Source organism: Myotis davidii, unplaced genomic scaffold (assembly GCF_000327345.1).
Source record: "Myotis davidii unplaced genomic scaffold, ASM32734v1 scaffold1, whole genome shotgun sequence".
NCBI classification, from domain to species: Eukaryota; Metazoa; Chordata; class Mammalia; order Chiroptera; family Vespertilionidae; genus Myotis; species Myotis davidii.
The window spans coordinates 4,472,073-4,486,411 of NW_006294681.1; the positions used below are offsets into that span (position 1 = coordinate 4,472,073).

General features: G+C 37.4%; 1 protein-coding gene across 1 annotated transcript in view; it reads left to right on the top strand.

Moving 5' to 3' along the window:
* The first annotated feature begins 10,035 nt into the window (after positions 1-10,035).
* Positions 10,036-14,339, top strand: part of LOC102775453 (cholesterol 7-alpha-monooxygenase) — an 8,839-nt gene continuing 4,535 nt past the window's right edge. Inside the window, exons 1-3 of the mRNA XM_006769052.2 lie at positions 10,036-10,222; positions 11,938-12,178; positions 13,536-14,113. Of these exons, the coding sequence (XP_006769115.1) occupies positions 10,143-10,222; positions 11,938-12,178; positions 13,536-14,113 (899 nt within the window). The 5' untranslated portion in view covers positions 10,036-10,142. The remainder of the gene's footprint in view (positions 10,223-11,937; positions 12,179-13,535; positions 14,114-14,339) is intronic.

Consider the following 14,339-nt stretch of genomic DNA (forward strand, 5'->3'; position numbering starts at 1 on the left):
CCTGACCAGGATTTTGGGAGGTAGAGCTATGCCACGGCACAAAAGCAGGAAGTACTCCATGTGCTTAGTATAAGTGAATCTCTGATTAAAACTACATATTTATTACTGGAACTCTTGAAAAGTAACAGGATGACATCCATTTTTTAATTCTTAAATTCTAAGAGCCAGTGTAGGATGTGTAATCCACTCTCTGTGGTGGGAGGGGCAAGCACTCTCATAGCTATTGTTTCTCAAATCCAGTTAGAACTGGCTCTCTAGTTATGGTCTTATAGCTAATTCTTCCTGGTGTCCCCAAAAGATGTGTAAAATACCTTTGGATGTAACTCAAGCATATCCCCTCACTGCCATTTCCCCGGGGACCTCCCTCTCAGAGCTTCATCTGAGCGATTTGCTCTTCAGCAGCCGCAGAGCTGTTACCAGGACTTTCCATCGTCTTCATCCTCCTCCTCACCCCGCCTTTCTAGGCTGAATCCCTGTCTCCTGCATCGCCTCCTCCACTCGCTCACTTTGGAAAAGCACTTCCTCTGGTAGCTTCCTGAGGAAAGGACCACGAAAGGTAAAAATGCTTAAAGCTTTGCGTCTTCCAAATTTTATTCTAGATGATAAAAGAAAGTAAAATTACAGCGGAAAGGAAATCAGAAAGCCAGTCTTGACTGAAGAATTGGTGTTAAGATGTGAAAGAGAAGTATTTTCCTAGTCATCGTTTGCTCCGATGGAATTATTGTTTTCTTAGTACAGTTTTTTATAAAATCGTACATGCATTCATTTAAAGCTTTGCACGCTACAAAAGCATACACTAAAAATAACAAGACATATGGGATAAATAGGGCTGGGGCACACCACACTGCTCAACATTATAATAAGAGACCAACAAAAGCAATAAACATCTATGTGAAACACACACACACACACACACACACACACACAAAACGGCTCAGTTCATCTCCCTAGCGGCCTCTGACACTGGGTTTGCACTTTCTCCTTTGAGACCCAGGGGCATTACATCCAAAAGATCAGATTTATCAAAATTAAAAACCTGAATCAGAAACTTTCATCTTTTTTTTAAATACAGAGAAATATTTTTGCAACTTCCTCATCTGTCTTCACAGCTTCATCAGATAGCTTAATGTCACAAATGCACAGCACTTCTTGAAACCACAAACCCGGCCCTTGCTTTCTCTAATGGAAGTAAGCTCTGTAGGATCTCTTTCTTAAGGTGTTTACATATTGCTAATGCTTGTTCTTTCATTGCGGAGGTTTGCTCCTGATTTGCTGGAAATCACATGCTGGGGAAAATTGTGTATGAATCAATATAACTTCAGCATTATGACCCTGATATTATTTCTCATTTACCCTGTGTCTGAGCTCATTCACATTGCTGAAACATGTGATAACAGAGCAGACCTTCAGTTTTGTTATTTGAAAGACTTTGGGGAATACACCACCCCTAGAATCCTACCACTGTTTGGGTTTGCTCTTTCCCCTCATTTCCTCAATCTTCTCTCCATGTTTCTTTCTTTTTCTGTACAAGCATGAAAAATATGCTTGATTTAGTTAAGATTATGCTCCGTTGCACACAGAAGTCTAAAATAAAGTGGCTCAAACATAATAGACATTGATTTTTCTCACATAAAAGAAATCCAGAAGTAAGACCACCTCGCGATGTAAAATTGCTGCTCTGCTCCAGCCATCACATCCACATCCCAGACAGCAAGAAGGAGGAGGAGCAGATAGGTGAAAAGGCACAAGTCCTCCCCTTATGAAGACTTCTTAGAAGCTTCAGAGAACACTTATATTATATCTCATTGGTCATACCTAGTTCCAGATGGATCTAAGAAATATTGTCCTGTAGAGAAGCACATTTCCCAAAGTTCTGTTATTAAAAAAGAAAGAATGGATATTGTGAGGCCATTAGCATTATTTGCCACAGTATTATTTCAAAATATTTAATATATATTGAGCATATATGTTAGAAACTGAGTCAATAAGTAATGATTGACTTTTATGATTTCTACCATAAAAGATACATGAAAGGCCCGGCCGGTGTGGCTCAGTGATTTGAACCAGGAGGTCACAGTTCAATTCCCAGTTGGGGCACAAGCCTGGGTTGCGGGCTCAATCCCTAGTGTGGCGTTTACAGCAGGCAGCCAATCAATGATTGGCTCTCATCATTAATGTTTCTATCTCTCTCCCTCTCCATTCCTCTTTGAAACCAATAAAAAATAGTTTTTTTTAAAAAAGATACATGACAATATAATGTGCAAAGTTAAATTAAGAACTCATGGTAAGTCACAGAACACGGAGTCAAGCCCAGTTATGGAAGGGTGGTGCCCTACCTGGAGGGTGCACCACCAAAAATTACATTTGTTTATTTTTCTTTTTATAACAATATTGCCATTTGCTTCACAGTCACACCCGGGGACAGAAAAAGCACATGAATGTTCAGGACCCTATTGTAAGTTCTTCTCATCAACAAGATGTAAGTACCCAAAGGAACCACTTCATCCGAACACCACGCAGAAAGACAAGTACAAAATCCCAATTGTCCACCAGTGAATTTTAGTTTTAGAACATCATCACTATACATTATGGCACTATTAGAAACTGGTTCTAACTGACAACACCAAAGACTGACAGAAATGTGGAAAAACAGGAACTCTCATTCTTTGTTGATGAGAATGCAAAATGGTACAGTCACTTTGGAAGAGCATTTGTCAATTTATTATAAAGTGAAATATAGTCCACAATATTATTCATTAGGTCTGCTCCTATGTATTTTCCCATGTGAATTAAAAACTTGTGTTCACACAAAAAACGGTACACAGATACTTATAGCAGTTTTATTCATAATTGCCTAAAATTCAAACAACCGAGATGTCTGTCAATAAGTGAATATATAAACAAATTGTGGTACATCTGTATTAGTCAGGTTCTTCAGAAAAACACAATATATATATCTATATCTATCTATATATATAGATATATATATATAGATATATATAGATAGATAGAGATAGATAGATATAGATATAGATATATGCAAATATATATATATGATTAAGAACTGGGAGAGTTGATGGTGTAAGTTCCAGTCTGAGTCCAGAAAAAACTGATGTCCCAGCTTGGAGACCCTCAGGCGGAAAAAGTGAATTCTAGCTCAGCCTTTTGTTTTATTCTGACATTTTGGATCAGACGAGGCTTGCCCCCATTGGGGAAGGTTACCTGCTTTACTCAGTCCATTGATTCAAATTTTAATCTCATCCATAAACCCTCACAGACACACCCAGAATTATGTTTAACTAAGTATCTGATACCTGGTGGTCCCGCTGACTTGACACACACAATGAACCTTCACAATATCCATACAACTGAATATCATTCAGCAATTAAAAGAAGTGAGCTATTAAACCAGGCAAAGACACGGAGAAACCTTAAGTGCCTATTGTAAGTGAAGGAAGCCAATCTAAAAAGGCTACAGACTACATATGATTTCAACTCTGACATTCTAGAAAAGGAAAGCCTACAGAGGCAGTAGGAGGATCCGTGGTTGCCAGGGGTTTGTAGGGGAGGCAGTAATGACCAGATGGAGCAGGCACGGAGGGGGAGTTAGGGCATGAAACTGCTCCATCTGATTGTGTAATGGTGGATATATGGCATTGAACATTCATCAAAACTCATAGAACGGTGCAATACAAAGGGTGAACCCCAATGAAAGCTATGAACTTTAGTTAATAATGTTAACCTAAAAATAAAAGGCCAAAGGAAGAGGCAACACGTATTTATTGGAGATTCACAAGAATTTGGGAAGCACTGATTCAGGCAGAAACTCAGTTTTCCAGTTAGGAGGTGAAGACAGAGGTATATTTATGAGAAAGGGAAGGGGAATAATTATGTGACTAGAAGAAAGGAATGTCTGTGAGTTTAGATAAAGTAACATAGTGATGCCAATTCTAAAGAATGTTTTACATTTTCAGTCCCATAGTCATATCTGCTTTTCTGTTAGCTTTGCAAATAGTTTGGAATTCTATGCTGCTTTAAGCCCACTCGAAAGGTTATTTTGTCCAGTTTTAACATTCCAAAGGTTTGAGGTGTAAGACATGCAAAGTAGCTGTCTGGGATGGCATTCCGATTCCATTTTAAAGTGGCTTGGTTGGCCCAGCTGGTGTGGGCTCAGTGGGTGAGTGTGGAACCATGAACCAGGTTTTGCTGGCTCCAAAATATGATGTGAGAGACTGAGTTCGGTGTCTTTAAGTTGGGTTTATACAGTGCTTTCTAGAATTCTAGGTCATGGTTCTGTGAACCCTGAGGAGGTACTTATCTGCTGAGATGGAATTCCCATGTGATCAACCCAGCGCTCAGATTTTATTAATAAGAAGATTCTAGCAGCATTTGCCGACAGAGGCACCTCGCTGTGTACCAGGAAGAACCTCAGGTTGAGGTCCCTGCATCGTAACCCACTTATTAAGCATTTGAGAGAATCACTGCCGGAAGACCTTGGTTTCCTCCTTCTGCCAATGGACTGAGACCTGCCTGTCCAGACAGAACTACACAAACTGTATCCTCATTTGCCTCAATCAGTTCTGCATAATTTGGACTGCACAATTTGGAAACCTCATCTGTATAAAATTGGGAACTTTGGTGGGAACTTTCTCTATAAAAAGAGAAAGTCTCGGTGGAAAATAATTTAGTTTGCTACCTAAATCTGTGTCTCCAAGGCTGCAGCTCATTTTTCTCGGACAAAGGCCTTTTATTCTTTAAAAGTCTAAAATTAATTTTGGTTTACAGCTCCCTCAGAGTTGGCTGCTTCCTCCAATTTAACTACAGAGGAAGTGTCAGGGCACACAGTTGTCCACTAGAGGGTGATATGAGCATAACTTCTTAAAACATGAGACCAAAACAGATTCTCGCACAAATGTATTAGTACATTAGAGACAAAAATGAAAAAACTCCCAAACAACCAAAATTTAACTAATTTTTATATTACCTTTTGGGTTGTGCTATGGTTGGAACATATTTCTAAAAATGCACATTAATAGAAAAAAATAAGCATTACTGCTAGATATTCTAGAATGATAAAAGAACCAATCCATCAAGAAATTATAACAATTATAAATATATAGGCACCTAACAGAAGAGTCCTAAAGTACATAAAGCAAAACTTACAGAATTTAAAGGAGAAATAAGCAATTCAACAACAATAATTAGGAGATTCAATATCTGACTTTCAATAACATACAGAATAACTAGGTAAAAGGCCAACAGGAAACTAGAAGACTTAAACAACATTATAAGCAAACTAGACTTAATAGACATATATAGGACACGCCATACAAAGCAGCAGAATACAAAGTCTCAAGTACACATGGAGTATTCTCTAGGACAGATATATGTTAGGCCATAAAACAAGCCTCAATACATTTAAAAAAATGAAATCATACAAAATATGTTCTCTAATCATGATGGAATGAGTTCAATAACAAAATGTTTTTGGAAATTTACAAATATGTGAAAATTAAATAACACACTTTTTAAATTTATTTATTTATTTTTATTTATTTTTATACATTTTATTGTTTTTTTACAGAGAGGAAGGGAGAGAGATAGAGAGTTAGAAACATCGATGAGAGAGAAACATCGATCAGCTGCCTCCTGCACATCTCCCACTGGGGATGTGCCCGCAACCCAGGTACATGCCCTTGACCGGAATCGAACCTGGGACCTTTCAGTCCGCAGGCCGACGCTCTATCCACTGAGCCAAACCGGCTAGGTTAAATACACTTTTAAATAACCAATGGATCAAAGAAGAAAACACAGAGTAAAGTAGAAAATATTTTGAGATGAATGAAATAAAAAACATACTGTAAAATCAATGCTTAGAAGGAAACTTATAATTACCTATATTAAAAAAGAAAGATCTCAAATTAATAACCTCATCTTTCACCTTAAAAGGCTACAAAAAATATATAAGAGCAAGATCAATCCAAAGCAAGCAATAGGAAGGAAATAATAAAAACCAGAGGAGAAATAAATGAAATAGAGAATAGAAAAACAAATAGAGCCCAGCTAGCATGGCTCAGTGTTTGAGCATCAACCTATGAACCAGGAGGTCAGGGTCTGAGTCCCGGTCAGGGCACATGACTGGGTTGCGCGTTCCATCCCCATTGTGGGATATGCAGGAGGCAGCCGATCAATGATTCTCTCTCATCATTGATGTTTCTCTCTCTCTCTCTCGCTCTCTCTCCCCCTTTCTCTCTGAAATCAATAAAAATATATTTAAAACCAAAACAAAACAAGAAGATACAAGCAACAAAACCAAAAGTTGGTTCCTTAAAAAGATCAACAAAATTGACAAGGCTTTAGATAGACTGACCAAAAGAGAGAAGAGAGAGAGAGAAATACAGAGAGAGAAAATTCAATTACTAAAATAAACAATTAAGAGGGGACATTACTACTACATTAAATAAATAAAAAGGGGAAAAGAAATAAGTGAATGCTAAGAACAATTGTATGCAAACAAATCAGATAACCCAGATAAAATGGACACATGGCAGAAAGACACAAACAATCAAAACTGACTCGAGAAGAAATAATATATCTGAACAGACCTATGACAAGAAAAAATATTGAAGTTGAAATTTTAAAAAATTTCTACAACGAAAAGCTCAGAACCAGATAGCTTCACTAGTTAATTCTACTACCAAGAAATAACAATATTTCACCATTTTTCCAAATATTAGAAAAGGAGGGATCACTTCCAACTCACTATGCACCCACTGTTATCTGTTACCAAAATCAGATAAACATATTACAAGTAAAATAAACTACAGACCAATATGTTTATGAATACAGACGCAAAAATTCTCAACAAATACTAGCAAATTGAATATAGCAACACACAAAAAAGCACTGTACACCATTACCAAATATGGTTCAATATTCAAAAATCAAGCAATGAAATATGCCATATAATACAATAAGGACAAAAACCACATGATTATCTCATAGATGCAGAAAAACTATTTAGCAAAAGCCCAATACCTTTTCATGATAAACACACACACACACACACACACACACACACAACAACAACAAACAACAAACAAAAAACAACAAAAACCCTAGAAATAAAAGGACACTGGTATCTATAAAAAAAACCACAGCTAACATCATATTGGTGAAAGACTAAATCTTCCTCCCCGCCACCCCAAAGATCAGGAACAAGACAAGGACATCTGCTCTTGCCACTTCTGCTCAACATTGTATTGGAAGTTATATCCAGGGCAGTTGGGCAAGAAAAGGAAATAAAAAAATATACATATTTGAAAGGAAAACTATTTCTATTTTCAGGAAATATAATCTTGCTTATGTTGAAATTTTTAAAGAATACACATGTACACAAAAACCCTCTTAGAGCTAATAAAAAAGTTGAGCAAAGTTATAGAATGCAGAAGTTAACATCCCAAAATCAGTTTATTTCTATACACTAACAATGAGAAATCTATAAATGAAGTTAAGAAAACGGTGATTGATATTAATGATTATCACCATAAATTACACAAAAATGATTTGTGTTCTCTGTTTGAGGAGAAAAAAAAAGCATGAAATACATCTATGGGTTTTATGGCCAAAAATTGGGCACAAACTAAATATCCATCAGTAGGGAATCAGTGAACTATGGTACATTTAGTCAATGGCAGATTATACACACATTAAAAATGAAGGTTTATATCTATTATACATAGGTATGTGTTGCACAGGAAATGTCCACAATATGTATTCATTGTTCTACATGACATAAAAAGGTATTTCATATACCCCATCTGTGTGTGTTTCTGTGTGACTCACCAGCAACTTACATGTTGTCAAATCCATTTCTTTGTCCTCTTACTCTATCTACTTCAGAGTAGCATATGATATGATCACTCATCTTTCTTCAAATGCATTCTCTTCTTTCTTTCTGAGACATCGTATTTTCTTGTTTTCCTCCTGGTTCTTTTCTATCCATCTCCCCTTCTGCTCTTTGCCTGACTTCAATTAATGGAATGCTCTGTGGCCTGGTGTTGGGCTCTATTCTTTTCTCAGGATTTATTGTCTCCCTAGGACTAGGTGATCTTATAATGTCTTCTGGCTTTAAATACCACCCAAATGCTGATGACTTGACATTTTTATTTCCAACCCTGGCTTTTCTCCCTAGCTTCAGACTCTTGAGCTCGCTGTCAATTTGACATTGATCCTTGGCTATCTAATAGGTCTCTCGAATTTAAAAGGTCCAAAACAGTATTTTGACTGGTTGCCTTCCAAAATCTGTCTCTCCCTACTCTAATGCATCCCTGTGTATGAACTAGGTCTTGACTACCTTTTGTCTTTATATCTTATCCACATTTCCTTTCATTCAGACTGCTTTAATCTATCTTTTCCTGGTTCTTAGATATACCAGGTTCATTTTTGATCAGAACCTTTGCATTTGGTGCTCTCTCTTCCTGAAATTCTCTTCCTTCTGATTTTCATTTTCATACAGATTTTTTAAAAATATATTTTATTGATTTTTCACAGAGAGGAAGGGAGAGAGATAGAGAGTTAGAAACATCGATGAGAGAGAAACATCGACCAGCTGCCTCCTGCACATCTCCTACTGGGGATGTGCCACAACCCAGGCACATGCCCTTGACCGGAATCGAACCTGGGACCCTTCAGTCCGCAGGCCGACGCTCCATCCACTGAGCCAAACCAGTTTCGGCATACAGATCTTTTTTAAGAAAATATATTTTTAATTGATTTTTTACAGAGAGGAAGGGAGAGGGATAGAGAGTTAGAAACATCCATCAGCTGCCTCCTGCACACCCCCCACTGGGGACGTGCCCGCAACCAAGGCACATGCCCTTGACCGGAATCGAACCTGGGACCCCTCAGTCCCCAGGCTGACGCTCTCGCCATTGAGCCAAACTGGCTAGGCTTCATACAGATCTTAATCATCACTTCCTTGCAGAGCCTCCTGATCACCATATCTAAAGTTGATCTGATCTACCAATAGCTCTCCACACCTAGTTTTATTTTGTTCATAACACTTATGTTTCATTATCTGTTTCTACTGAAATAGAGCCTCTATTAGAGAATTTGTCCATCTTATGGACACCTGTAACCAGAATACCTTTGAAGAGTTCTTGACACAGAATAGGTGCTCAGTCAATATATATGTGTGCATAGAAATACAGTTTGAAAGGATATATACCAAACAGTTAACAGTGGTTACCTTTGAGTGAGGGATAGTAAGGAGCGTAAATTATGAATTGACTTTCACTTTCTACCCAGATATGTTTCAGATAGTTTTAAGTTATTTGATATAAAATTGTGTTAACAATTATAAAAATTAATAAACACATTTTCAATTAGAAATATATGATTGATAACGTTTTTTAAAATAGCTATTTATTTATTTTTTTCTATCACCATTTTACCCCCCATACCCCCCTATAGCTCCCCCCACCAATGTTTGATAAAGTTTTGATGCTTACATAAATGGTTTAATTGAAACCGTTTACATGGGATACTTTCTTCATGATGTTAGGTAAGTAACATGTTACTATATCTAGTAAAATAGCTAAAATTTTGTAAAAGCACTGACACATGAAGCCCCAGAAACATTTCACCCAGTTCTCCTTCTTTGAACTTGACCACTGTATCTCTTGTAAATCATTTAAATTGATTTTTCAAAAGGTAACAGATCAAATCATTGGCTTGATAATAACTTATCTTCATTTGTCTTTCAATTATTATATTTTATATCTCTATTTAATATGTTCATCCTGAAAAGGTTTATTTGTTTTTTTATAAGCATACAAACCTTGTAATATTAGCTGTCATTCCCAGGTCTGAACGTTTAGTCAACATGTGTTTGAGAGACCTTCAACTTATCAAGTATTGCAGGTCTCTGATTGTTTTGGAACGTCTTCTGATACCTGTGGACTTAGTTCAAGGCCAGTTTTTTTTTCTAATAGGATGAACAAATGGTTAATTGTTTGCTTTGGTCACTCAAGTGCAAGATCTTACCATGTATAAAAGTCTAGCTGCAGCTTCTGCTCAGTTACATCCTTACTTTTCTATTCAGATTCTCCTCCTCAGAGGTTTTGCATTAGATTTGCAAAATGATGAGCCTATCTTTGATCTGGGGGATTGTGGTAGCAATCTGCTGCTGTTTGTGGCTTATTCTTGGAATGAGGAGAAGGTAAAAAAGTTTTATCTTTAAATTGCATCTAAATTCATTCAATTAGTGTTCTTTTACTTTCATTGTTATACAATAAATTTGGCTTTCTGTACTTACATACACTAACATTTTCTTCTCAAATTAAAACATTTTACTTTAAATTTTTAGTGCTATCTTTTTAATTATATCTAACAAGATAAAATGATAGTTTTCCTTTTAGTTTTGGCATACCAATGGCAATGCAAAAATGTACTATCTTGTTAAACATAACTGATAGCAATGTATGAGATTTCTGTATTTTATATGTGTGTATAAACAGGAAATCTGGATTAGTAAGGATACAATGGTAAGTGGGATCTGCCATGAAAAGGACTTCTATCACGTGCTTCAAATAAGATGCTCTGACTAAATATTCTCTTTTCAGCTAGTTCTTGTGCATTATATAGACTCAGCCTAAGTTTAGACAAGAGCACAGAGCCTGCATTGATCATTCTACTATTTTTTTCTTAGTAAAGATATTTGACCATGATGGATTAAGAAACTGCTAAATGTATGTGACATCGCTTTTATTTTTGTGACATTTATAATGGGTCTAAGAATGCAAGAAATACAAATAGAGTCAGATGCATAGCCATAGTTTAACTTCTGATGGGCTCAAAGAGTATTTTCAAGGATATGGGGGAGAGTGTAAATATTCTCTATGTCAATCTCCAAAAGATAGAATTGCCCACAGCGTATCTTCAGCTATGTAGAATGTTAGGTATTGTATACCTTTTACAAGTATTTTTTTGTTCCTTAAAATGCTTTAATTCAGGCCTGATAGTTTCTAGGTTTTTTTCTTTTTTGTTTTGTTAAAATATATTTTTATTGATTTCAGAGAGGAAGGGTGAGGTAGAGAGATAGAAACATCAATGATGAGAGTGAATCATTGATGAGCTGCCTCCTGCATGCCCCCCACTGGGGGTCGAGCCCACAACGCAAGCATATGCCCTTGACTGGAATCAAACCCGGGACTCTTCAGTCTGCTCACTGACGCTCTATCCACTGAGCAAAATCAGCTAGGGCCATTTTTTATTTTCAATGACAGTTGACATGATTATATTAGTTTCAGGAATGTTCATATACTTAATAAAAACACTTAAAGTAGCATGAAAGACTATTGAATTACAATTGATGATTGTTAACATATATCTTACTTAATTTTATAATAAGCTAATTTCTCAAATGAGATTCTTCTTATCTTTAATGATCACCATGATATAATAGCTTTAAATGATGAAGATTGTGAAAACTCTAATTCTTCAATCCTTTCTGTTATTTAGTATTCTATATCTTTAAGGAAAACACTCCAATATTTGGTCAAATGACACTTAGAAAAAATATAAATGCTAGAATGTAGGTTGATCTCTGTACTGAGAGCAATCATCTTGTTGGCCTTGTTTAGCCTTTGATCCTCAGTGCTGGGAAAGTGGCTAGCATGGAGTGGGTATTCAGTACGTGTTGTGGAATGTAAGCATGGATGGATGGGTGGATTTGGTAACCATTTTCACCAAAATGTCATCTTACTAGGTTAATATAAGCCCATTATTTTAGTAGAAGAGCAGGGCCCCATCAACACTAAAACATATATAAACTGTAGTTTTGAAGTTTGAAGTCAGTAATATAAATTTTTAAAACCTGGTATAAACATAAAGCTGTGTACTTTTCCATAACCATCACACTGTTGTGCCTTACAGAAAAATGGGTGAACCTCCTCTGGAGAATGGGCTGATCCCTTACCTGGGGTGCGCTCTGCAGTTTGGTGCCAACCCTCTTGAGTTCCTCAGAGCAAACCAAAGGAAGCATGGTCCTGTTTTCACCTGCAAACTGATGGGAAACTATGTCCACTTCATCACAAACCCCCTGTCATACCAGAAAGTGCTGTGCCATGGGAAATACTTTGATTGGAAAAAATTTCATTTCACTACTTCTGCAAAGGTAACCACTTTTGCATTTATACCGCATTTATACAGCATTCTGTTTATTTTCTACTCTTTAATATGTCTCTCTACTTAGTCATTTTGAGGAACAAGGAGAGTCTTATAATCAAATCAGATAGGACCTCTTGGTGCTAGTCATTTAAAAAGTTGAAATAGGTATAGATTTGTAATTTCTTAACCAGCTAATGAGAGTGAAACAAACATTAAATATTTTACTGAGACAGATGACACGGTATAAGTAAGATATTGCAAACTCACTCATGTCAACCATGTCTATACAACACCCAGAATGCATGTGGTGAGAGCTGAACATGGAACAATAGTTTTGCCACAATCATGCCATACCTTTGTTTAATCTTATTAAGGAATTGACCAGATATTTTGGCATCACTTAGAAGTAATGTAAGAGGCTTTTTTATAGAGAAAACAATTTACGAACATTAATTGAGTCCCTGCAAAGAAATATTAGACATGGTGTCTGTCTCTAAGTTACTTGAAGTCTGGTTAAAATTCATCTACAAAGAATATAAAAGAGAACTAATGATTAAAAATCATTATTGATTAGTACCAAATTAACATGCAAATAAATGCCCTAGATCAGTGGTTGGAAAACCACGGCTCGCGAGCCACATGCAGCTATTTGGCCCCTTGAGTGTGGCTCTTCCACAAAATACCATGTGCGGGCACGCACGTACAGTGTGATTGAAACTTTGTGGCCCATGCGCAGAAGTCGGTTTTCGGCCTGGGCGAGTCTATTTTGAACAAGTGGCATTAGAAGAAGTGGGGGGTGGACATATAGAGAGGATGAACGAAAGGAGGTAGATGAAACAAGTATACAAGACGAGTGTCGACGGGAGAGTTGGAAGGGGTCGACCTCAGCGAACGTACCTCAATCAGATTGAGAACGTTTTTAGCAAAGGCCAGCTTAGGAGTACCCTAATTAAGTTAATAACAATGTACCTACCTATACATATATATATATGTATAGTTTAAGTTTAAAAAAATTGGCTCTCAAAAGAAATTTCAGTCGTTGTACTGTTGATATTTGGCTCTGTTGACTAATGAGTTTGCCGACCACTGGGCTAGATAATAAAAACAAGAAATAGACAGAGTGGTGGAGGGAAGTTTCACTGAGGAGCTGGGGTTTAAACTTGGCCATAAAGAAAGGGTACGATTTGGCCATTTACTGGTAAAATGTTACGAAACTCAGTATGTGGAGAGGTCAATATCCATGCCCCCTTTTTAAAAAATGAAACTTTCCCAATTATAAAAGTACCTAATTTGCTTTTCAGCCATTTACTAGCACTAGGTCAGGTTTAATTTCTTTTTTTTCCACACATTTTGTTTATCGCCAGGCATTTGGGCACAAAAGCATTGACCCAAGTGACGGAAATACCACTGATAACATAAACAAAGCTTTCATCAGAACTCTGCAGGGCGATGCCTTGAATTCCCTCACGGAAGCCATGATGGAAAACCTGCAACTTATCATGAGAACTCCGGCTGCACCTGAGTCAAAGATGCCTACCTGGGTGACAGAAGGGATGTATGCCTTCTGCTACCGAGTGATGTTCGAAGCTGGGTACTTAACGCTCTTTGGCAGAGATCTTATGGGACAAGACGCACAAAAGGCACTTATTCTAAAAAAACTCGACAACTTCAAGGAATTTGACAAAATCTTCCCGGCCCTGGTAGCAGGCCTCCCCATTCATGTGTTCAAGACCGCACACCACGCCCGGGAAAAACTGGCTGAGGGCTTAAGGCACGAGAACCTGGGAAAGAGAGACCACATGTCAGAACTGGTCAGGTTTCTGAATGACATGCTCTCCACCTTAGACGACATGGAAAAGGCCAAGACGCAACTCGCTGTCCTGTGGGCATCACAAGCAAACACCATTCCGGCCACCTTCTGGAGCTTATTTCAAATGATGAGGTAACTAGCAACTTCTCCCGTTCTTTATTTCTTTCAGTTGGAGGCAGAAGGTCAACTATTAAAAAGACATAAGCAGCTGTGACTGGTAAATGTGCCTTATAGAAGCAGAGTCTCCCAGGGAGAGGAATGGGCTGGTGCAGGGTCCACTGAGGCCACCTGGGCCCAGAGCCCTTGCTCTTAACCCTAAGCTGTTCCTTCTTCATAATCATAAAAGTATATTTAAGTG